Genomic DNA, 24,598 nt, shown 5'->3' on the forward strand with positions numbered 1-24,598 from the left:
AGTCATAGATCATTTTCATTTCCTTGTATGAATATTAGATGTTGATCTGTTAGTTAAACCACAATACTAAATATATATGGTGTGTCAACACCTTATTTGCATATGTGAACTCATTGTTTTTTATGATTTGTAGAGGGGTTTGACTTTGACTCTATAAAAGTACATGCAAGTTCATGCATGTCCAACACTCTCTAAATGCATACTTCATATCTGAGAAAGTTATAGCCAACAAAGATCTTGACACGCTTGGGAACAATTTGGCATATATGGCCAACATAATGATAAAAGCAACATGTTCTGGAACGTAGGGTTCCAGGGTTGTATCTTCATCCATAAGTCCTTGATATTGTAGTGTTTGTAGTTGAAGATCATAGACAATTGAATGCAAATAAAGATGAAAGGTTGAGATGCGTGTATCCTCAAAGACTTATCCAAATAATGCTTAGGTTCCCTAGATATATTAGGTCTTTCTTGATGTATATCAAGTAAGCAAATCTAATAAGAATAAATCAAGTGATGTCGAGAACTTATAAATTTTAGTTGTTGAAATGCTTCAAATGAATTTTAAGTTTATTTTACACAAATGATAATTTAGTTTCAAAATTTTAAAAAATGAAATGTCGTTGTTAATTTATTCCTATATTTTTTAAATAACTATTTTAATTCATAAATGTATGAATATTGCGAGAAAAAACAAATGTGAGCAAATGCATAGACTAAAAAGGCTATTTAACTTAAAATAATTCCGTTATTTCTTTATTTATTTATCCTCAATTTTCTTTAAATTTTCGCCAGCATTTTCGTCGTGGTCCTCCTCCTCCTCTCTCTCGCGTAACCCTTGTTTCGCTCCCTGCTAACATAATCTGTAGAGAAAACCTGACACCAGAAAAGGTTCGTTCCGAGACAAAACCCAACGATCCAAACGGTCATTGAGCGTTTCATGGTGCGAGTCACTGAATTGAATCGGATAGGAATCTGAGTTTGTGATCGGTTGACGCGGTCATGGGTGCTGCCGGCTCCAAGCTTGAGAAGGCTCTCGGCGACCAATTCCCTGAAGGAGAACGTTACTTTGGCCTCGAGAATTTCGGCAACACTTGTTACTGCAACAGCGTCTTGCAGGTCTTCGATCCGATTTACGTTTTTTCCTTTTTTATTATATTTTTCTTGTTCTATAAGTGTTGATGGCTTATTGATTCATCTATGCAAAGTTTGTTGCAGTATCTTCAGGAGAGTTTAGTACTTTAATGTATATTATTGTTTTGGACATTCTGTTGACCTGTTTTAGCAGATTCTTTGAAGCGCTTATTCTTAGTTTTATTAAAATTTAAAGTTGGATATGCTCTTCATTATGTTTCGTTCGTAGTATTATAAGCGTCTCTTTAGGTGCATACGTCAATTTTAAAGTGGATGTTGTCTTGTAGCACTCAATATGTTTACCATCTCTAAAATATCAATAAACGCACTAAACATGTCTGGTGATAGTACTTGAAGACTGTCAGTTTGTTATTTTTAGTAAAGGCTTTTAGGGTGCTTTGCTAACGAGTTTCTCATTTTGCCACCTTGTACAGGCACTATACTTTTGTGTTCCCTTTCGCGAACAATTACTAGAGTATTATGGAAATAACAAAAGCATATTGGACGGGGAAGAAAATCTTTTAACTTGCTTGGCGGACTTATTTTCGCAGGTAATTAGTCTGTAGTTTGAAATTTCTCAGCGTTACATGCTCGATGCCTCTAAGCTTGTTCATATTTGATTGGGTCAAGCATGATTCACCATTTGAAAGTTGTACTGTCTTAACTAGTTGTGGCTATTTTGCTTTCCTTGGACTCTCATGAAATAAGCTGTTGATTTCCTAGCTTTTTTTATTCTTTATTTATTTAATCATATCAAGCAAGTACATTTTTGTTCTTTGAATGCTTCACTGGGGTTCTTGTTATCTTTAGTGTTGAATCTGTAACAGTGTTGTTAAATAGTGGCCATGGCGCTGCCATGGTGGAATGGCATGACGGATTTTTTTGCCAACTGCCATAGGCAATTTTCTGAAGGGAGCCCCACTATGGCGGTGCCATAAAGCGCAGTGGCTTGTTTAGATGGCGGGATTTCGGCCTTCTGCCATTGTTAACTCTGATCTGTAATCATGTTTTCTTTAATAACCTTGACCATTATATAGAATAATAGATAACTCTGAAAAAACTTGGACAAACACATTGCCTCCATTTACTCCAAAATCTTGTTCTTGTGATTGTAATTAAGCACTTGCTCTTTCTCATAGATTTCCTTTTGCTAATTGTTTTATGGAAGGACTTTTAGTATGTTGATGAAAGATGCTCCTGTAACATAAAAATCTGCATGTCGATTTATTTAGTGCTTCAGTTCTTCCTAGCAAAGCATACTGTGGGTTTTATTCTATTGATCAGTTGAAGTTTATCAAAACATGACTAGCTACTTATAATGCCTAAAATATATATGCCCAGCTAGCTGACATTTTTGTTAGCTGTTCTATTTTTTTTCAGTTGCTCTTTGTCTGAGACACAAGGAATTGACATGGGGGATTCCATGCTTGTTTAAATTTCGTGTTGTAGTATGCTTGAGTATAAATGCTAGTATTTCTCCTTAAGAAATTTCTTCATTTATCCACAGTGTGTTTTATGTAGGTTTGGCACATTTATTTTATTTGTTTCCCTCTTTTCTGTTTGCCATCAAATCATGTGAAATTGGTTTAGTTAATTTTATGCTTCCCTAAATCTGCTTTGTATTATGCTCGAGTGTATATATATGTGTGCCTGAAAATGGCTCTGTGCTATTTCAGGGTGCTTCTTCAAGTATTTCCATTTTGTATATCTATAGAATTTTTGCTCAATTCATTGTTTCAAATGTCTGATTAATAAACACATGTCTATTTAATGGGCACTTACATGCCTATCTCTTATGCTCGAGAACTTGCTTCAAGATATTTGTAGTGTGCTTTTTGTAAGTATCTTCATTTTGTATACCCTGAATGATATTTTCCAATTATTATTGCTTACTAAATGTCATCCATTTAATGGCATTTGCATGCCTATTTATTTATTTCTTGGTCGTGAATGCAACATATTTATTTCTTTTGGTGTAGATAAGTTCCCAGAAGAAAAAAACTGGTGTCATTGCTCCCAAACGATTTGTACAGAGGTTGAAAAAACAGAATGAACTCTTCCGTAGCTATATGCACCAGGTATGTGTTTAAACTGTTAAGAATGAACTTCCTGTGCAGAAAGGTGATTATTCTAGAAAACCTGCAAATTTCTTTTGACAGTAATGTTTATATTATAATAGGAGATTAGTTTTTATCATAGTCACACACGCAAATGTTGCTATGTATGTGTTTCTCCATGCTTATGAAAGGATTGTATGCTTATGGGCATTGTTCACCATAAACACGCCTTTGCTCCCAAGTAGCAGCTTATTTAAATAACTAGAGATTCTATCATATGTTTTAAAGATTTCCAGCTGTCTATCTTTTGAGGTAAATTACAAGTTGTCCTCTTGGTAGATCAATAGTTAGATAAGTGTTTCTTTTGTAGTGTTTCTCTGTGTAGTAGGCTGGACCAAATTTTCAGATTTGCAATTTGTACACTTGAACTTGGTATGAACATCTTTTCATAAACAGGAAATACTTTTGAACTATTTTTTATAATATTGAGTTGAAATGATCATATTGCTTGTACATTTTTCAGCCTTTTTATATGCAACTGAGTCTGTCTACTTGAATTGGAGCATATACACTTTAAATTGTATTTCTATTATATTATTATATGTCCAGTGGGAAGCATAATCTTTTTTATATCAGTTTTCCATTTGGCAACAACCCTTTTCACTTTGTCTAGTCATGCTTTGACTGTATATCATTGATATATAAACGGTGCTTTGGCTTGTTAGTCCCCAGGTCCCCCTCCCCCCTCTCTCTTTTGTGAGTAAAAAATAATTGTGACTGATGATGAGTGTCCATCTGTGGAAATGATTTATCTGAGTTTGTATAATGACAATTTGGTGCTTTTGAATGAGGTTGTTTACCATAATGTTGCTGAACTCAGTGTGCTGTAAAGTGTATTCGTTATTTATCATTGATTTTTATTATCTGTTTAATTCAATGTTTCATTGGTTGCATAATGTCTCTTATTTTTGTCAAAGTTTTTCATTAGAGACAACATTGTTATTGTGAATCTTCTCTTGGTAGGATGCCCACGAGTTCTTGAACTTTTTGCTGAATGAACTTGTTGACATTCTGGAGAAAGAGGCTCAGGCTGCAAAAACTGATCAGGAGACATCTCCACCTTCTGAAAAGGCTGTTAACGGGCCCAAGAATGGTCAAGCTAATGGTGTTCACAAAGAGCCTTTAGTTACTTGGGTACACAAAAATTTTCAGGTGGCCTTGCTTTGTCAATTCAATGTTTTTATTTTTGCATTTTGCCCGCAACAAAATTTGAAGGGACCATAATTAGCAAAGTTTCTATTGGATCCAGTCAATTAGTGTTATCTCTTTAAGTGGGCGTGTATTGTTGCTTTTATAGTTTAGGTTTGTCACAGTTAAGGATAATCCATTCATATTGACTTTTATGTGAATTATAATGGAATTTGGCACATTATCTTAGATACGGTTATAGTATTAATTTATTATAGATGAACTTTATTATTAAACAATGTAAAAAACAGTAATTTCACTGTCAATTTTTATGTATTTTTCTTGTGGGGGAAGGGGTGTTTTTGTTGCTCTTACTATGTACTCTGTAGTGATCAGAAAAATAAGATTTATTTTTACTTTGAGAAATTTTACTGTTGTAACTTGCTCTGATCAGGGAATACTCACCAATGAGACAAGGTGCTTGCAATGTGAGACAGTGACAGCTAGAGATGAAACATTTTTGGACTTGAGTCTTGATATTGAGCAAAACAGTTCAATTACAAGCTGTTTGAAAAATTTCAGTTCCACTGAGACACTGAATGCTGAAGACAAATTTTTTTGCGACAAATGCTGCAGGTATATATATGGCTTTTAGGCACTAATTATGTTTCTATAATTATCTGAAATCTCAAATACTACTTCTTTGGCTTCAGTTGTTGCCTTGCTTGGTTTCTTGAGTGTTCTGGAAAAGTTAAAGAGCTTGTTCAACCATTTTGAATCACGTGCATAGCTGAACTAATCTTCTGCTTCTTTATCTAATAACAACAGCAATAAAGCCTTGTACCACTAGATTGAATTGATTGCATGGATTAATTGATGTCATTGACTTTATTGAAAACCAAATTTTCAGAAAATCATATTTGGATCAAGATCATTTTTAATAGTTTCTCCTAAAGTTCTTAGGTACATCTTCTACCCCTTTTAACTGGAGGAATAAATTGTTTGTGATCAAACACGTGCCAAATAGCTTGAATATCATCTATGGTTTGTAGAAAATTTTATCTCCTTTTAATAAAAATTAGAATGCTTTTCATGTTTATTGACTAATACTACAATTTAAAAGAAGCAAACCATGATATGTTCATTTTTCCATTGATTGACATTTTCTTCTACCTGTTATCTGAGTGGGATTTGGTAGCCATGTCAATTTAGTGTGTAAAATATATGTGCTCTGTTCTCATGTTTTTCATGTCCATTCAATTTTGATGACCAAGATGCCAACTTTCTTGTGGTATTAGTTTGCAAGAAGCTCAGAAGAGGATGAAGATAAAGAAACCACCTCACATCTTGGTCATCCATCTTAAGCGGTTTAAGTACATGGAACAGCTAGGCCGCTACAAGAAGCTGTCCTACCGGGTTGTTTTCCCCCTTGAGCTGAAGTTGAGTAACACAGTTGAAGATGCGGATATCGAGTATTCTCTATTTGCAGTAGTTGTTCATGTTGGGAGTGGGCCCAACCACGGGCATTATGTCAGTCTTGTGAAAAGCCATAACCACTGGTTATTTTTTGATGACGAAAATGTAGAGATGATTGACGAGTCTGCTGTGCAGACGTTCTTTGGATCATCACAGGAGTATTCAAGTAATACAGACCATGGGTACATTTTATTCTATGAGAGCATTGGCTCTGGTAACAGGAGTTAGGCGGAGGATTTCTACAACTCTCTTAAATCATTTGGACTTCTTTTTCACATGGTTTCCATATTTATTTTCCTTTCTACCGTTTTCCCTTTATTCAACCTGTTGGAGGAGCTGTTACATCCTCTAGAGGATACGGGTTGTGAAAAGGTATACTTAGGTGGTTGGCATGTACAGTGGATAGTGCTAGGCACTGTCCTTTTTTCTTTTTCCTCTTTCTCACAATAAGAACAGTATATATATATCGGGTGAAAATTTCACCAACGATGTGTATTCATGGTTGCAAGCGTTCAACCAACATTAGAAACACAATGAAATGGAAATTGGTCCCAACTCATGTTAGATTATTTTATATTTTATAGTTTGACGAACACTTTGGTAATAACTAATAGTTGGGCATTCTTTGTTGAGTTAACAACCCTGTCTTCGTCGGGACTGCAAAACTCCTACCATCGTCACTTATTTCGATTAGGTTATAAATCTAAAATTTTGAACCGAATCGTTTGACAACAAAGCAGAACTGAACTGAGTCATAAAATTTCTCCTACTTCCAATATATATATTATTTATCAGTACACAACATAATTTGGTCCATTTCAAAATCGTTTAAATTTGGTTCAATGAACAGTTCGGTTTGGATTTGAGAAAACAATTCGTCAGATAAAAAAATACAATTCAGTTTGGTTCAGGCGAATTTTTTCAGTTAAGTTTGGTTCAACTTTTTTTAACACTCATAACCAGGGGATATCCCGCAATATCTAACTGGGAAGAAAACCTTGGTTTATTTTGCATGAATTGAAAATTTTGGCTGACTGAGCATGAATTGAAAATTTGGTTGTGTAAGAAAAATGTGCACGGCTCATTTCTGCATTTGATAGGGAACCTGACATGTTTATTTTGCATTGTAAGAATGGTTTTAATGGTTATGCATTTTTTTTTTAATTCTTGTGTGACATGTTAGCAAATCACCCCTTAACAACAAAAGAATGAGAATTAAGATTACTAATTTACTATAACAATCAAAGTGAGACAGTTGATCACCTAACTCAGCTGTGAAATTCTAAATCACCCCTTAACAATGAAATTTTAAGTTGCTGTAGGCATGAAAATATCTTCGTCCAACAATGCTTCAAGATCATTGAGGTCACCGAATTCTCTCGGTTCTTCTGAATTGTTAGAACTGCTCTCATGCTTTACCTGCAAAAGACATATACAGAAGTCTAAGCTCTACTGCCAGTCACGAGAAGATACTATGCATGATGTCAATTATATATATATATATATATATATATATCCTGGTAGTTTAAACAAATATACATATAATTTCTTAACAAGCTTTTTAAGGTAGCCCATCCAATATACACCTCTAACAGCTTCATTCGATAGAAGCAACTTATTTTTTGGTTACAAATGAGGGGATTCACTCCGGGGATCAAGCCAGTGCCATTTAAGGCTCTTTGGCTTTAATAGAAGCAAATTGAGCTTTATGAAAATTACTAAAGGGAGAAAAACCATATTCAGGTTTTTTTTTTACACTCTTTTTTAGAGAATTCAACTCCTCTGAAGTAACTCATTTAAAAAAATAAAATAAGTAATTTGAGTTGTGACGGGAAAATCAATAGTCAATATATTACATACACAAGCATCATAAAATCATGAATGTGTTATATTATTAACCATTAATTTTCAAAATGCAAACTGAAATTACTTTATCTTTATTAACTTTAAAAGAGCCAAATCTTTTTCCAGAATGAAAACTACTGCTGTTATATACTGTCTAGAAGAGAAAATGATTTAAAGCAGGATAATTGAGAAGCTTTTTTTTTCTTTTTTCTGTGATACGAGTGAGAATTTTTTTTTTTAAATATACACAAATAGGTAAAATACCTGATTTTCTTGGATCTCAGTTACAACATTCAACAGCCTATGGTATTGGTCTCTTGCCTCTGGATACTGAACCATTGACTTCACCCTAGCTAGGGCTTTCTGCAACCTTTGCTCTGTTTGCTTCCTGCCTTCTTTTAAGACATCATAGTCATCATCTGTTGAAGATACATCTTGTATCATAGTTCCCTCAGAATTGGCCTCCGGTTTAAATCCACGCAAGCCACTACCTTTTCGACGCCAACGTAAAATAACCTTCTCCAAGATTCCAACGGACCAAATTATCTTCCCACAGCTTTTCCTGACCTGGTGACCTCTCACGTGAGCCTATACCATGGAAATTGACACGTTATAAATTGGATCCAATTAAAAGGAGCCAAAAGGAGAATAAGATTAAACATTCAACACAAACAATAAATACTACACATGCTCTTAGCCAAAAGGCCTAGAAAGGTATAGACGCAAATAATATTGCCATTTGCACATATCACATGTTAGAGACAAATGTACCTGAATTTTTACTATGCGTTGTCGAATCATTAAAAATTCTCTTCTTCCCTTCCAACTGCGGAATTTGTTTTGGATTCGTATTGCAGCAGCATGGACAGGCTCGTCACGTGGTCCAGACTTGTGTGATTTTACATTCATTTTTATGAGTGAAAGAGCACGCTCATCAGATAATCCAAGTTTGTCATCATCATATTCCTTCAGTTGTTTTCTCTGAAATGATTGCATTCTGAAAACTTGATGAATACGAGCTGCGGCTTGGGTGGCGTTACACACTGCAGCCAGTGAATCTTTCAATGACAGTTCATATGATAAACCATCAAGATCATTAACTTGAGCAATGTTTTGGAGTCTTTGGACTACTTTTGCTCCGGAATTTTCTCCCGCGTCCCTGTTCAAATCGAGAGTTGTGAGGTGTGCACTTAGTGAAGACTCAGCAAGATACCCTGCAATTCCTTTGTGTCCATTTGCAGAAGCTAGGTCAGCTGGTGTTCTACCAGAAGGATGTTCTGGACATGGATCAGTCAGTGCTCCGGGTGCTGCGCCGAGAGAGATGAGGAAAGCAACTGTGCGCTCCCTGATAAAGTAAGATGCAAGAACTTAATGAAAGATGACAAGAGTATGCAAGAAAATGAAAAAAGAAACTCATTCATAACAAAAGACTCAGGTGCATCCCATCATAGTATACTATAGGTTTTTTCAGTAGATTTTTTCTTATAATTTCTTCATCAATCGCATTCCATCCTTCAAACATATAATGAAGTATATCAAGTATCAACAAGAGCATTTTAACTTCTTTTAGGCACATTTCACATATTTTCTCTCGGCAGTAATCTATTTTTCCTCACATACTAACGCTCTTGCAAAATTGCAATTAATATCAGTGACCCATCCTATTAAGTTAATGTAATGTCAAGGATGTTACATATAAATCCAATTCTGATGAAATGTGTTTCATGCACAAGTACTGAGGTACTCACCTGCCACAAAATGCTGCCCAATGAAGAGAAGTCCATCCATTTACATCACGAAAGTTCACATTCACACCAGCAACTATTGTGGGTTCTAGGGCCCAATCATAGCCAAGAGCAGCTGCAAAATGAAGCACACCTTGGCCACCCTCATCTAATACATTAGGGCCTTTCCCTTCTTCAGTTATTTTCTGAAGGAGCCATGCATGTAACTTATCTTTCAGAAGATTTTGAAGCAGCTGCTCCCGTAAATTTTCTGGAGAAAAATCTTTCTCTTGAGTAAGTTTTAGTAGCTTGTCCCAATCATCATCATCCTCCCTCAATAAAGAATTGATTTTACTTCTCAGTTGAGATTTCTCACTTACACTAATTGAATCTGAATTCTGAGGAAAGGCATGCCCCAGGGACAAAAGTTCTCCAAATCGGATACTAAAAGTATCAAAAGTGCTTCCTCTATTCTCACCTGTAGTGTCTTCTGGAGTATAGTGGACTTGGAAATCAAATTCTCTCACTTCACTACATGCTAACCTATTGGAACAAGTTACATAGAAAGGTACCCTCCCAGCCTTGTGTGGAGGTGTATGACAACAAAGAACACCTTTTGCAATGATCACTGCTGGCACTTCTACCTCACCAAACATGCATGACCACTTACATTGTTCTGCTTCATGTTGACTTCTTAGGAATTCTCCAGAAATGATAACCTATACATTTTTTTTTCATAAATGAAGAAATAAATAATCAGAATATAACTGACAAATAAGCAGAAAAGCAACTACAACAATTCAATGAACATGTGATCAAAACTGATGGCAAGTGCAGAATATCAAAAGAAAATACCTTAATTTCTGACCCTTCAAATGCCCAGCTTGGGGAATAGTCAATAATGCTAAAAAGCTGATCATGGGAAACAGATGGATCCAATACATAGGTGTCCAGGTGCCCTTGGGAAGGAATAGTTGTGTTGCCAACCTCATTTTCAGTTTCAACTGTATCCCAATAACCACCAGAAGTGGATGGTTTATTTGATTCTTCCACATCTCCAAGCTCTTTACTCATCCATTGGTTGAAACTGTCAAGCTTCTTCAGACCCTCTTCAGCTGGAGGTCCATCTAACAGAGTCCTTTTAAAAGATAAATATGTGTCTTCTATTCCATAGGCCTCTAGATTTGATTTTATCTTTTCTTTTTCATTCAAAAGTTTTTCTTGAAGATCATTTTGCATGAGAACCTTGTTTTGTTTGTGTGAATGTAGAAGACACTGTTCCAAGGATTTCTGAAAATCAACATCATTAACTTCCTGCTCACAGTTGCTACAACTTACCTCACATGTTGAGCCTGAATAAGCACTATCTATAGGCCAACTGGACATGCGTAAAGAATCAACATCATAAACCTGTTAACAAGGATGATTAAGCTTTAATCAATTAAATGAGTTTGAAGGAAAGAAACATGTAACATGTTTACAAAACAGTCAACCATAAAGCAAAATCCATTGCTTGATTATATGTTTGCAGAAACACGAAACAAGTCATTAAGATGTCAAAAATATTTGCAGCATCATACCAACAACACTTTTTAGTGACATTATTTTCAAGTTTTTGACTTTTGACATAAAGATATTATACCTTGTCAAAGCTCCTACAGAACATACTGCAGAGCCTGGATATTTGTTTAGAACTAAATATTCTTATATAACATAAGTACCACTAACAGATGAAGTACTGATTTTACTAGTACACAATACCTGCCAATTTCCTTCAGCTTTAATGATACTTCCATTCTCATGCTGCTTAGCAATGCTGGTGGTCAAATATGGCACCATTATCTCTTCTCCTTGAGAAAAATTGCTATTGATTCCCATGTTATCAGGCTGTGTTCCAGGAAATAAAGGCTGAAAATGCACATGTTGACTTCCAGCATTATTTTCTAAGATACCTTCCCATGAGGAAAAGCCAAGGGGTTTTGGGGATTCATATGTCAATCCAGCATTAAGAATGTCTTTGTTTTTATTGTCTTGAGTGAGTGAGATATAATTCACCCCAGGAATAATAGGTAACTTCTCTTGATCATCTGTCCCAGTTTCAATAATATGATTCATGTTAGGTACAGACTTTCCTGATTAAGGCCAGTATGTATGGAAGATATATAACAAGGTATTTGATTTTTGATGCAATATTAGTGTAAAGTTTTTTACACTATCATGCAATCATGCACTGTCACAACATTTAAAAAGGTTTGATTCTTAAAATTAGTTCAAAAAAGTCATACTCATTTAATGATACGACAATGTATGACAGAGTGGTAATGTAAATTTACAGTGACAAACTGACAATGCATCAAAGTTAAACTCAAAAACAATTTAAAATGAAGAAATTTACTTATGAGTGGCCGAGGAGAATAAAAATCAGCAGGTTGAGGTGAAATCTTCTCAACAGGGCGTTGTAACTCGAGGAAAGAATAAAACTCAGAACTTGCATGGTTATTGAATGCTGTAAAAATTACACAGTTAAAAAATTTAAATACACACAAGAAAGTGATACGAAGAACAAAGTCAACAAAAAGGCTACTCAGAATGCCCTCTAGATATGAAAAATTGAAAACAGAACATTTTAAATTATTAATGCGCACAAAAGAAATACCAGATTCAGCTTCTTCATATTCTGATGTTTGGGCACTGTTCATGCTTGTATCGACAGTTTTTGAAGGAACCTGGTAACTATGTGGATGAAGAGTAGATGATAAAGAAGTGTCCATCTCTGTTTGGGGCATAATTTTATCAGTTTGTTGAGCATAAGGAAGAGATTCTTCATTTTCTTTAGCACTTGTAAAATTCGCCTTGGTTCCCTGATTATTTTGAACAAGACAGATGAGAGAAAGGAATGAAGGCCCAAATGAAATTATTCATAGATGGGAAGATATAGCAGCTCACGATTATATTTATTACATAGTTAAAAAAGTTCACTCCTGATGAAAATGTTATCCTTTTTTTATTTTTTAAGGATCACAGTACAGAGTCAAAATTTGAGAAAGGGGGAAGGAGAATTGTGCATACTGCATAGTCATAGAAAGGAATAATATGTCACCAATTTATAGCATCATTCAAGAAAATCGTCTGGTTTTGAAACTTATCAGACCAAGTATTGATTAAGGAAGCAGTGCCAGTTTTGTTATTTTTAGGCAGTATATATTATTAGCATGGAAGGTCTAGTTACATGATTTGGGGGAATACCATACTCAAGTTAGGATGGAATTTCCAAGTTTAACTTTCCTACTAAATATATAATTCTACAACACAATTACATGTTACTAGTTCATTGTTCTCTTAATTGTACTGGGAATGTAAAAGTAAGCAATTCTTCTTGAGCTTTTGTCTAATAACAATTAGGCAAAAAATACTAATAAAATCATAACATGTGTTACCTTCACTTGTCGATAATGGACGAGAACAATGTGAGAGAGTTCCCTGCAACAATGTTGAATAAAAAGGGTGAGAAGAGGAGCCTATTCCACAGATAAGAACCATAGAAACAAATTAGCAATTTCTAGAAGGTTATTATAATTAGTTTAAACCAATAGAGTGTGATCAACATTTACAGGATATATCTCATTAGTTCTAGTTTAAAGCACACCATCCTCAAACAAGAAAAAACACATAAGAAGAAGAGCCCAGGTTTTCTTCATTCCTTTCTGGATATTACTTTAAGTTTGTGAGACCGAGAATGAGGGAAGGCAGAAAGTTAGGAGGAGGTGAGAGAAAAAGATAGAGCAGAATCAGGCAAATGAAGATAGAACATTAAATAAAAAGGGGATTTTTCATACTGAACTGTGAAAATATTAAACAGAAACACTTACTCTTCAAGCAACCAATACGTGCGTCTTTGAAAATTTTCATTTTCTTCTCCATGGGCATAGTAGCAATGCAACACATCCACACTTCCAGCCTGTGAGCATCATATCAGGACTCATTCAATGCAACAGTTTATAAAGAAGAAAGATTCTCTCAATACATTTTACTTCCCAAAGCAGAATTAACATTAATGATGGTAAATAAAGCTTACAGCACCTTTGCTTCTCATTTTATGGCCAAGTTAGATGTGATTGTAACAGTGCTTAAGACTTATAACCTTAGATGCAGCATAGTTACCTTTAGTCTCTCATGAGCTTCTCTCACTGTTTTTCCATCTTTTTTCTTCCTCCAGTTATGGCCATCCTTTCTGAAGTGTCTCAGCACCTTCCGATCAAATAAGAAAAGTGAACCACCTAATGTCAAGGAAAAATATAGTTAGTGCGTGTTTGGAAGGATCAACTAAAGTCACGTTGAAATATCAGCTAAAGTAATTTTAGGTAAATGCTCACATGTTTGGTCTCACACTGAGAAATTGATGCGCAGATTTGATTAAGAGTAAAATCAACCTTAGGTAACTTTTGCTTGGGATAAAAGATCATAAACTGATTTTTCTTGTTAACTTGCTTTTAGAATAAATTATCCAAATATAAATCATTTTTCACTTAAAAAATTAATTTTAACCAAAATCAATTTTACAAACGCTCACCAAAACACTCACTAAGACCCCCGAGAATGACCATTTTGCAATTAGATATAGGGCATAATTGTGTCAAGTTTTCATGCAGGTCCCAGTCCTCACAAGATACAGATTTTTCGAATAGATTAAAATCCTAATCCTCCCCATCTCCATTCAAATAAAAGAATAAAAAAACAATTTTTTAAATCATTTTCTCCAAATGAAGCTATTGAGAACTTAAGATAACTAGTGTTATCTTTTGGCGGAAGAGAAATCATACTTGGTGGCATATGTGCAGGTTCTGGAGCAATTCGAAACTTCTTATAATTACCGAGAATTGCACAAATTTCAGCCGGACGTAGCCATCGATGCTGTGCTTCTAAAATAATTTGCTTAATATCTGGGTCCATCAAAGCATAGAAATTCAAAACAAAGTCAACAACAATAAATAGGTAACAGGAAATGTTAAAACACAAAGATATGATGGCAATTCAATGCTTCACTATCATGGTTGCTTTAAAAAAAATCAGAGTTTGAATTCTGCGGATGTCAAATGATGAGAAATGATATATAGAGAGGAATTAAAAGTGAAGAAAAGCTGACCCAATTGAGAGGGGGGAGCGTAGAGTCTGGCCTCAGCCATGGAAGTGAGAAGCTGAACTCAATGTTTTTGTCTTCCCAAAAAAGAAAACAAGTGATAACTCAATGTTTTTTTTTTTCTTTGAGGTTTGAGGTAAACGAACGAGCACTTTGGAAAAGTCTGTGTTTCTAAATCTAAGCGAAACCAGAAAGAGAGATGGGTTGTGTAATAAATTGTAATAACTAGGAAAGTTCAGAGATAGTTTTGTTAACGCGGAGAGAGAGTGTAATAATACTAATAAGGGGTGCTAAGAGGGAGATGAATATACCAAATACCAATACCAATGAACGAAAAAAGAAAAGTTTTCAACGCGGGAACTTGTGTGTGAAAGCATTGTTGTGTTGTTGTATCAAAGAGAAGAAAAAAACTATAGAAATGGCTGTCTAAGTCAGAGCATTCTTGTGATTCCAAGTTGACTGATATTTGGCTTATCCTTCCTTTTTCGTGGCAGCTTCTCAGTTTTTTTTCCTAAACTCGGGGACTGTATGACGTCATTTTGATATGTCCAAATAAATTAAGGAATATATTAGATTAGAATTGAAAAGATTTTAAAAGACACTTACTATTTAATCAAATTTTTTAAATGATTAAATAAGTATTGTGATATTTAAGTAAGATTTTTAAGATTTTTGAATAAAATAATAAAATATGCTGATATTTAATTAAAACTTTTTTTACAACTTATAAAAAAAAAATTTGATGAATTATTTTTTAAAAAGGTTTTTGATGAATTTTATCATATTTTTTTAGTATAAAACATATATCAAACCGTCTCACCTAAATCTTTGAGATTTTGTTAAAACTTTTTTTCTATTGACTACTAAACTTTTTTTTCTCATCACATATATTTTATTCTCTCTCTAATATTCTTCAAGATGCATCTCTCATAGATGTTTATATCATTTTTTTGGAATAAAAAATGTCTAATATACTTTTTTCTTATGCATTTTTTCAGTTTGTTATCTAAATTAATATTTGTCTTGAATGTCAAGACTAACCATAGTGTCAATTGTTTAGAGGCAAAAAAGAAAGTGACATAAAAAAATAAAATTATTGATTAAATATTTAAAATTTTATATTGTGAAAATATATTATCACTCCTTTAAACATAGTGTCAATTGTTTAGAGGAAAAAAAGAAAGTGTTTAGAGATGAATATTCTAAAAGTTAATGGTGTTTGATTCATGCGATTTTTTTTTAAATCACGTTAATATAAAAATTATTGTGATTTTATGTAAACTTTTACACTGTTAGGGATTAATTTTATGTTCATAATTAATTTGAATTTGAATTGAAATAATTTTAAATAATTTTTGTGTTAGATAAAATAGAGTGAAGAAGTTCGGCAAAGATTTTTTTTTTTGTTTCTTTTGCATGCAATCTCACCCAAATATTCACTTAATTTAAGTTACTCATACCCCCACTTCTCTTCAAAGTAACGTAAAACATTTCTACTAATCGTGCAAATGATTATTCTTTTTTTTTTTACTGAATAAATTGATTATTCTTAAATAACTGTTATCTTTATTATTTTAAGTAATATATTGTGACTATTTGAATTTCAGCAAAATGAGTTGTTTTGACGTGGTTATAAAATTACAATAACGTTCATATGCATAAAATTAATTATATTTGCATTTATATTTGTTAGACGGTAACATATGATATTTAACAACTTATAATATAATCTACATATCAAATATATATATATATATATATATATATATATATATATATATATATATATATATATATATATATATATATATATATATATAAATGTAATCCGACTAGTTGTATATTAAGTTTTATTATTAGGTTATTTTTACAGTAAAAATGTTCAAAAACAAATCCGGCTAGTTGCATATTTTTATGTTTTTCTTTAATATTGTGCATTATTAATGTAGTATGTTGTTTTTAATTTCATTATCTATTTTTATTAATAGATTATCTAAATTTTAAATAAATAAAAATATTTAAATAAAATAATATTAAAAATATATGATATATTTTAAATAATAAACCATTAAAATAAATTAATAATATATAAAATATAACCATTAAAAATATACACCATATTAAATAAAAAACTATTAATAAGTAAAATTAAAATTATTTATTTGACATTTAAATAATTTTTTTATAATTTTAAAAAATTAGAAGAAAATAAACCATAAAAAAGTATAAACTTTTATATTTTCAAAAAAAAAAAAACTTAAACAATTTTTTGTTTAGAAAAAAGGTTTTACAACTTCAAAGTTGTAAAACCGAAAAAAATAAAATTACTTACGACCTTCAAAGTATAAAAAAAATTTAAAATGAAATCATGAGTAATTTTAACATTCACCTGCAGCGCTTTATCTCATTTTGAATAATTTTTTAACAATCACCCAGTTGAAAAAAATTAAACGTAAAAATACTCTCTCTTGATAAAAAAAAAAAAAAAAAACCTGTTTAGACATACGTCAATAGATCCACGTCTCTCAAGACGTTACATATTATGATTTATGTGTCGTTTTTTTTCCTTTGATGTCAAAATTAAAATATACACAATCCAAACACCAAAGCAAACACACATCTTGTCAACACTCCTTGAAACACACATGATAATAAATAGATTTTTATTTGCATATCAACTTGAAAAAAATTTTATTTAAAAAGTTTGTTATAAATAGCAGTTTCTATACACTATTACCTACAACATTTGACACAATATTATGTTGGAAGAGAATGATAAATAAAAACTTTTTTTTACGAAATAAAAAAAAAAACTATTATAATGGTTTTTAGGATTTGCTTCATGAAGGAAGATTCAAATCTAATTAGCCAAGCATCAATTTTTTTTATGCCCCATTCCTTTTTCTTTCTTCGGATTATTATTGAGTAAACATAAAATCAGTAAAATCCAACAGAAAAACACCATTAAATTGTTTGTGTGAGACACCCTCGATTCCCCTACATATAATAACTTTGCAACACCCACAAAACAAGGGTGACCATGATTAAGGAAATGAGAGAAACTCCCATCTTCAAAGATCAAATATATATATATATATATATATATATATATATATATATATATATATATATATATATATATCTGGCGTTAGTATTGCTGGCATAATCATCTATGTTGATTCTACTTTGAGAACTATCTTCATGAACTCGTAAACAAAATAACTAATAGCAGCTGATGGCAACACCTGAAAAGTCACAAAATTGAAAATACCATATTAAAACATCAATAAAAGGATTGTCAGTTCTTAAGTACTTGTCATAAATGGACTAAGATGAAAACCAAGTCCCGAAACTTGGAGAAACAAAAAGAATGAAGAAGTTCCATACAAGTCCATCATATGGACAGGATGCTTTGGAACAATTTATCCAATCTACACATTGTTAATACATGCAAAATAATTCGTTAATCCTCCCTTATCTTGCAGATATGCACTACTTTGGATGACAAGGAGAAAAACAGTTATTTTCTTAAAAATTGTTAGTAACTATTTCACGGTGCTGTTATTTTCACAGCCATGGTTGTAAAGCAGCTTCTGTGCATGACAAATACACATTTTCATAAGAATTTTATGTTCAAGTAAGAAACTTCATCGAAACCAACCACTGTACGTGCCTGGCCATTTCGCTTAATGCATTGATTTAAAAAAATAAAATTGACTATGGGGCATATGCTCAAATTTTATGAAATATAATAAGTTCACTTTATCAATTATCATACACTCGTTTTACCTTTTTATTGAAATTTAAAGAACAGTTTTTATGGATCAATGCGTATTATCAAGAACAGAAGCCATACCTGCAATAAACTAGGAATAAGTCCTACATAGAGGGCGGGAACACCTCCTTGCTCAACAATCTTGACACAAGTTGCCAGTGCATTCAACCTTGTTGCCCGAACTTGCATTTGAAGCTGTCTCCTTACAACTTCAAATGGGTAAGTTGCAGCTTCAGAACAACAACCAGCAATAGCACCATATAATAAAGTTCTGACAGGACCCAATTCCAGTTGTTCCAGTGCATTCAGCTCTTCACCCTCTTCTTTCATGTGTTGGATTCTTTTCATTCCTTCAGGTGAATGCAGATATGCTGACTTTAAAATATCATAAATACCATAGTAGACAGCACCTGAAGGTGCCATGCTGATAATGGAGGGTACTAAACCCTTGTAAAGAGAAAAGAAGCCCTCTGTTTGAATCATGTGGCGGAAGGCACCAATCACACCTCCCAAGGCTTCACCACCAGGTGCTACCATTACCGTCCTGATCTGAAAGAAGTCACTCTTAGAATGCAAGTACAACAAAATTCAATAAAAAAAAATGTACTACATTGAAATAGTTTGCTTGAGTAGGCTACATGAAATTCTTGACAAGGACTTTTTTGTGCAATTGACCATGAACACTGGTATTCAAATACAACCTTAAGCATGCTTTTTTTTTTTTTTTCTTAACATGATTCAAATTTAAGTTTTTGTTATTTAACAATGATTACACCATAAACAAGAAGCATCATGGAGGAACATATACATCAAAGGTAAGAATGCAATAATTATGACCAAAGACATGCTTACAACTTCCAAAGTTTATGAAGCAAATGTTAAGAGCTCTAAATAAACAACCATAGTTGGTCAGCAGATAAGAGTGGGACTAAGCATCTAGTGAACTCATAGAATCATTTTAGAAAGATGGGTAGATAAGAAGAGCAGCAACCGATCCTCTTTAGTTTTGTCAACTAGCTAGCATAAAGTACACCAGTTAAAAGACATTGAACTTGAAATGTAGCAAGCTACAGCATCTTGCAAATTAAACTCATTTGCAATCACATAAAATCTGTCTATATACACCACACTAGACAAGCGTGCATTAATTCATACCTATCATATCATACTTCTCAGAGCATCACAGTTCAAAGAAAGTTTTATCTATATTCTATACTTGAACATTAGCGATAAAGTTATACAAGTCCTATCCTATCGTATTGCTCCTCAGAGCATCACAATTCAAAATGTAAACACAAGAGAGAACAGATACAGGTAACATGATCCTGAGTTTCCCACTCACAGTGTCCATGGGCAAGCAGAGCAAGGTGGCTGTAATCCCAGCTGCAGCACCCGCAACAAATCTCTCAAAATTAGTAGATTCTTCATTCCCCAACATCCTTGTCAGCTTATTTCTATACGTATCATATGCATAAAAATTTATAGCCTTAAAGGGTGCCGTCCGAAGAATATTCACAAAATTCCCTTTCCAAAAACCTCTCATCCCTTGAGAAGCTGCAATTGCCTGAATGAGCTCATAAAGATTCTTCTGCTCACCACGAACTATGTACTCCAGCTTAAGTCTCTCTAGAGGCGCAACAAAAGTCCTGATACACCAAACAGAATAAAGCCACATGACAAATTTATACCACATGCTCCTTCTAAATTTGTTAAAAAAGCTTCAAAACAAAAAAACAAGCATAGATCCATAGATAAACTAAATAAAAGAAAAATAAATATTACATAAACTGACAATGTAATGTAAAAGTCTAGTATACTGTTGTCGAATCACAATCACAAATTTCATGTATAGTAAGTTTATTAAAATTTTTATAATAACTACTTGATAAGTCACACCAATAATGATTTTTGATTATTTGACAATGTAAATTTTACAATGAGAGCGCATAGCTAAGTTTATTGACAATCATTGAATCACGAATCTTATTGACTTGAGTGTGAAAAGTAAGCAAAAGAATGAATGTGAAGACCTTGAAACCATGGCAGCAACAGCACCGGCCCAAAGATGTTTGGTCATATTCATAGCACCCGATCCATTGAGCCCAACCTTCTCTTTCTCTTTCTCTTCTTGACACACACCATCATCTTCCACCTTGTGATGCTGTCCCAGAATTTCACCCGATTCTCGACCATACCTCTGATCCGCACCGGTTCCGTTAAAGGACAAACTCAACGACAAGAACGCACCGCCGCAAAGCCTCTCTTCGACCCTCAACCTTGTTTTGGGCCTCCAAAAAAAACATGATACTGTTACATGGTCTGAAGGAATGAAGGAAGCGAAGGATGAAGGAAGCGTGTGAGGGTGGAGGAAGAGACCACCGGGGAAGAACGAATCGGAGGAGGATTCCGGTTGTATGATTAAGTGGGCCATTGCAGATTTCGTTGTTGTCGTTGGTTATTGTTTCAGTTTGTGTTTGGTACGACGTAGGACTAAGAGTGTTTGAAAAGGATCTGGTCAGTTTTCAGGCTTTTTAATTTCGTGAAGAAGAAATGGAATATTTGACAGAGAGAGGAAAGGGAATAATGTGCTGCGAGCATAGCTTCCACCGCCGCATCAACAATGCTGGCCTTCGTCTCCGGTTAGTAACAGTATATTCATTCCAGGTTGGTGCTATTATGCGTCTTTATTATTTAAATATTAACTAATCATGTTCATTTTAAAATGCGGAAAACGTTTTTTTCACTGCTGAGAATTTGAGATTAACGTGTACTTAATTTCGGTGTAAAAATCTCTTTTTCCCCTCATTTTATCAGTTTTGTGACTGATTTAATTTCTGTTGAAAATCTTAACGATCAATGATGAGTCTTTTTCTTAATTTTATCTTCTCCTGTCAACAAAATTTAAATTTAATATCTTATTAAAGTTTCAAATTTAATATATTGTTTACTTTTATTTGATTTGTATTTCGACTTTTACTATAGTTTTAAAATTCTTCATTGATTTTTTTTTTAAAGAGAGATGATTTTTCTTCTTTAAATTTTGGGTAATAGGATTATGCAACTTTCCTTTGTTATTATAGCTGAATAGCCTAGTATAGTATGGTGCGTGCGTGGCCATGTCGGTTTCTCACTCGTACAGTATCACATTCTTGTTGCGTTTTTTGCGGTGGGCCTAAAACCCTTCTTTGTTGTGGGCTTTGTGGGTTGTCTTGTGCACGCTCTAACCAACTGGTCAAATTATAAAATAATTAATTTTGTTAAATATAACATTAAGATTTCTAGTGTAACTTTTAATTTTGTTGTTGTATATGTATTTTGTTATATTTTTAATTTTTTTATATACAAAGTAGACAATATGTAATTTTATTTTGAAACTATCCGTTTAAATAATTAATTTAAAATTCATGATATTTTTATTATAAATTCTGTAAATTTTTAGATTTTTTATTTTTACAAATTTATACTAATTTTATTAGTTATATATGAAAATTTTTTAAATAAAAAATTATTTTCGTAAGAAATTATTTATTATATTTGAATTTCATTTAATATAGATGTCTTATTTTTTTAGAATATTACTTTCTTAGCTTTATAAATAAAATTATTATTTATAGAAAAAAATTATTATTATGAAAGGACAATGATTGTTATCTACGTTCTTTGAGTTACATTTACTCTGTACGACACCTTCTTTATTAATTCCTTTTTGGTACCACAACTTTATTTTTCTTTATGAACTGAATTTATTGATAATTTGGTATCTTGATGTGATTTAAATACATTGCATACATTTATATTGTATACTTTATTTATTATCATTAGTGATGTGATTTATATGATAATGACATCATATATATTCTTTTTAAATCATATATTTGTGTTATTGTGTATATGATATTTTTTATGGGAAAAATATATTTTTAATTCTTATATTTTTATTTAACTTTGTTTTAATTTTTAATTTTTTATATCCTCTAATTTATTCCCTAAATTATATAAAAATCTTGTTCAAGAAAAATATTAAAATGTTTTGTTACTAATATTAACAAATAATACTAACTTAAAATTTATCAAATAATATTAAATTATTTTTAATTTTTTAATTAATTTTTACACTTATCATTAAGTAAATTAATAATTTTTTACAATATTATTAATTAATTTTATTTGGCAAATTATTTTAATATTAAGAACAGAAAGTAATTTAGTAATAAAAGTAGTTTTTAAAATAAAAATAATATAATACATTAACATAAAATCAACAATACAAATTAAACCCAAGTATAAAATTTAAAATTATAAAAAATATTAACCGTCAACTTGCTTGTATGAGTATTTACTATTATTATGTTCTGGAGTTTTACACAATGAACATTTTTTAAGTTTGTTTGGAATTGGTCTGTTCACCTTATTATGTATCCGACTAGTAGTTCTTTTTTGTCGTTGTGTGTTGTTTCACATAATCAAATATCCTGACCTTGCTCTTGATTAAAGATATATAATTAGTACTTTTGATTTATGTTAAAATTATTTGTAGCCGCTTATAGTATTATTTCTTTCTCATTTATGATGAGTGTATAAACTATAAAGTATTTGAGAATTAGCCAGATGATATTGATAATGGTATAATTAAAAAATATATAAATAAATAAACAAACAAACAAAAATGAAGTTTATTAATGGATAAAAAGAACCGAGAAAAGTATTATATAAGGCATGTATTATTCACATCGAAAAAAAACGAATTTCTGTTGTCTATAGTCTAAACTAAGTTTTAACATGGTCGATCAAACAAACATGATTATTGTAGTTTCTATTCTAGTAAAGTATCGTGGTATTCTCATACAAGGCGTTTGGCATCTTGGCATTTTTTAATTTGTTTTTTTGAGTTGTGAATTACTTGGCTTATCTTTCTCGCAACATGCACATAACTAGGCTTTCATCTGCTGGAACAGCCACCTCCGTGCTCTCCTTCAGAATGTAGTTGGTGTCTTTTTCCTTCATACGGTTGTCACGTAGTTTTATTATTATTATTATTGGGGCATAGTGCCTCTCCATGCAACCAAGACACAAAATAATAAATTAATAGGATGTGTAATATAAAACTTTGACAACTCTATATTGTTGCCATTTTTTTGTATTATTTAAGTATAAATCTCAATTAATTTTAAAACAAGTTTTTTGGGGGATACGTATTTTTTATTTGTAACTCTTTGTTTTAATTTTTCGAACTACCTAACTACATCAAACAAATTCGATAGATATAGAGGGGCTTTTGTGAGGATCTAATGTGTTACGAAAGGGGTGGTGGTTTCATTTATATAGCAGTACTTTGTTTCATTTAAAAAATTCTGTAATTGGTGGCTGAGGTTGCACTTCTTGTGCCAATCTCAGCTTTATTAATATAATTCTCTTTTTGCAGTGAAAAAACAAACAAACTGGATCAAGCAAGTGTTGGGAATGCCCAAGTCGTTTGTCTAAGCATATACGTATATTTTGAGAACTTTTATGAACGTTTTTAATTTTATTCCTTGTATATTGTTCCAATTTTTATTTTTTTTAAATAATGAGATCCGCATCTATTCACCAATAAATCTTCAATTACGATTAATGAAAAACCATGATATCTGATATGAGATAGTTCTACTTCTAAGGAATTTGGTCCGAATCTAAATTGGGTGGTTCTTTGAATATGTTGTTACTCTAATCACAGCGTAATTGAGAAGATAATGATACCTGTAAAGACTCAAACGATTAAGTGAGAAAACAATTTCAATACAAAAGGATTCAACATCATTGCTTTGTGAGAACTGAGAAGGGGTCTTGGTATTTATAGGTGAGGGCGGTTGATCCTAAGACCAATAATTGTTGGGAGTCAAGAGAACACTTGGAAATATTAATGGACTAGTGACAACGACTATCTAAAATATCAAACACCCATATATTCACCAAAAATCTTAGGCATTTGGTATATGGATCACATATCTTATATATATCATTCATTAAGCCCTTTCTTGACCAATGCGGAACTAACTTCTCACTTGATATTTCAACAATCATGTGTCAATTGTGTATGTTGATACTTTAAAAAAATGTGTCCATTTTGATGTTTATTTATGATCCAAAAGCACATCCCACCTCTGTTTGTAATTACAAAGTATTGTCAACTTCTTCAAGAAAAGTCCACAATTAAGGTTTCCAGGTAATAAAAGAAAAACCGTGTGTCCACCAAATAACACCGATGAAACATATTCATTTGGAT

The 24,598-nt window shown here is 32.4% G+C and overlaps 3 protein-coding genes across 5 annotated transcripts; 1 reads left to right on the forward strand and 2 right to left on the reverse strand.

Annotated features, from left to right (window-relative positions):
• Positions 1-771: 771 nt before the first annotated feature.
• On the forward strand, positions 772-6,410 carry LOC100812627 (ubiquitin carboxyl-terminal hydrolase 4). Its single transcript, XM_003531299.5, has 6 exons — positions 772-1,119; positions 1,569-1,685; positions 3,114-3,212; positions 4,215-4,403; positions 4,834-5,015; positions 5,678-6,410. The coding sequence occupies exons 1-6, from the start codon at positions 1,003-1,005 to the stop codon at positions 6,081-6,083; spliced, it is 1,110 nt and encodes a 369-aa protein (XP_003531347.1). The 5' UTR covers positions 772-1,002; the 3' UTR covers positions 6,084-6,410.
• A 654-nt stretch (positions 6,411-7,064) lies between these two features.
• LOC100783055 (calmodulin-binding transcription activator 2) lies at positions 7,065-14,937 on the reverse strand. 3 transcript variants are annotated; one of them, XM_006585209.4, is made up of 13 exons: positions 14,568-14,937; positions 14,245-14,364; positions 13,586-13,701; positions 13,294-13,382; positions 12,862-12,904; positions 12,081-12,285; positions 11,820-11,930; positions 11,186-11,511; positions 10,280-10,834; positions 9,449-10,143; positions 8,472-9,045; positions 7,965-8,288; positions 7,065-7,274 (listed from the first exon to the last, which is right to left on the reverse strand). In XM_006585209.4, exons 1-13 carry the CDS (start codon positions 14,605-14,607, stop codon positions 7,164-7,166), a joined length of 3,309 nt encoding a protein of 1,102 aa, XP_006585272.1. In that variant the 5' UTR covers positions 14,608-14,937; the 3' UTR covers positions 7,065-7,163. The 3 variants fall into 3 exon arrangements, with proteins under 3 accessions (XP_006585272.1, XP_006585273.1, XP_040874089.1); XM_006585210.4 differs by lacking the exon at positions 11,820-11,930; XM_041018155.1 differs by having other exon boundaries at positions 11,820-12,285.
• Positions 14,938-17,502: 2,565 nt separating this feature from the next.
• Positions 17,503-21,102, reverse strand: LOC100783588 (probable mitochondrial adenine nucleotide transporter BTL3). Its single transcript, XM_003532774.5, has 4 exons — positions 20,367-21,102; positions 19,679-19,982; positions 18,418-18,885; positions 17,503-17,806 (listed from the first exon to the last, which is right to left on the reverse strand). Exons 1-4 carry the CDS (start codon positions 20,765-20,767, stop codon positions 17,732-17,734), a joined length of 1,248 nt encoding a protein of 415 aa, XP_003532822.1. The 5' UTR covers positions 20,768-21,102; the 3' UTR covers positions 17,503-17,731.
• Positions 21,103-24,598: the final 3,496 nt, after the last annotated feature.

This window comes from Glycine max, chromosome 8, assembly GCF_000004515.6.
Source record: "Glycine max cultivar Williams 82 chromosome 8, Glycine_max_v4.0, whole genome shotgun sequence".
Lineage (NCBI taxonomy): Eukaryota > Viridiplantae > Streptophyta > Magnoliopsida > Fabales > Fabaceae > Glycine > Glycine max.